At 45.4% G+C, this 871-nt stretch overlaps 1 protein-coding gene across 1 annotated transcript; it reads left to right on the top strand.

Moving 5' to 3' along the window:
- Positions 1 to 396: 396 nt before the first annotated feature.
- On the top strand, positions 397 to 603 carry Pmar_PMAR012848 (hypothetical protein; the record flags this gene model as incomplete). The annotated part of the gene is made up of 1 exon (XM_002786108.1): positions 397 to 603. A coding segment is annotated over one exon (207 nt), but the record flags the coding sequence as incomplete, so codon positions are not given.
- Positions 604 to 871: the final 268 nt, after the last annotated feature.

Consider the following 871-nt stretch of genomic DNA (forward strand, 5'->3'; position numbering starts at 1 on the left):
AGCCTGATGTTCGTCCACTTGACACCAACGAACTACCGAAGAATGTTGTTTTCAAAAATGCTTTTGAACGATTTTGGACACAAGATGTGAATTTGCGCACTATGAATGATACGCTCCCTGATACCTTCACCCTCAGCCCTTCGTTGAAGCTCTCTGGCAACAGAGGTATCCCTATACGGATGAGTTGGAGTGGAACCCCTGTATTCTCCGGGCACCCACACGGAGGAGTGACGGTGTCATCAATACGTGCTCGATCGGCATACTCGATTCGACTAGAGTATATTTCTGGTGTGAAGACTTTGGGCTTTGGACAGGCCTGTAGAGTGTATTGGTGTCGGCTTCGAATAGGTTATTTCTTTCTTTTTCAGGGCCAAACTCTTCTCGCTGGCTCCTTGCATGAAAATATTATCTAGTACCAACATATTCGGTAAATGCTACGGCGCTCTCGTGGCGTTATTGCAGTCAGCTATCAACCTGGAGCTCCAGGGCTTAAACATCACCACTGCATCGCAGATGGATCCTTTCTACAAGGCAATAGAGAGAGATATTGAAAACAAGGATGAGGAAAGAGCCAAGCCCTTTGTCCTGAGCAGTCCTGACACGGTAGCGTCCTACATCTTGGAGGTCATTCATGATACCTTCATAAACGCTATATGATGTATCACTGCGTTGTTGTTGTTGTTGTTGTTGTTGTTGTTGTTGTTGTTGTTGTTGTGTCTGCTGTAGAATGCTGTGGTGTTGTGGTATTGCAAGGAGGGCTTGTCACAGGGTGGGGGGATATGCGTAATATGCATTGCATATGGTTGACCATGTTTGTTGGTGATAGTATGGAAACTCTGAGCTACTACTACTATTACTACTACTACTACTA

Source organism: Perkinsus marinus (genome assembly GCF_000006405.1).
Source record: "Perkinsus marinus ATCC 50983 genomic scaffold scf_1104296931870, whole genome shotgun sequence".
Lineage (NCBI taxonomy): Eukaryota > Perkinsozoa > Perkinsida > Perkinsidae > Perkinsus > Perkinsus marinus.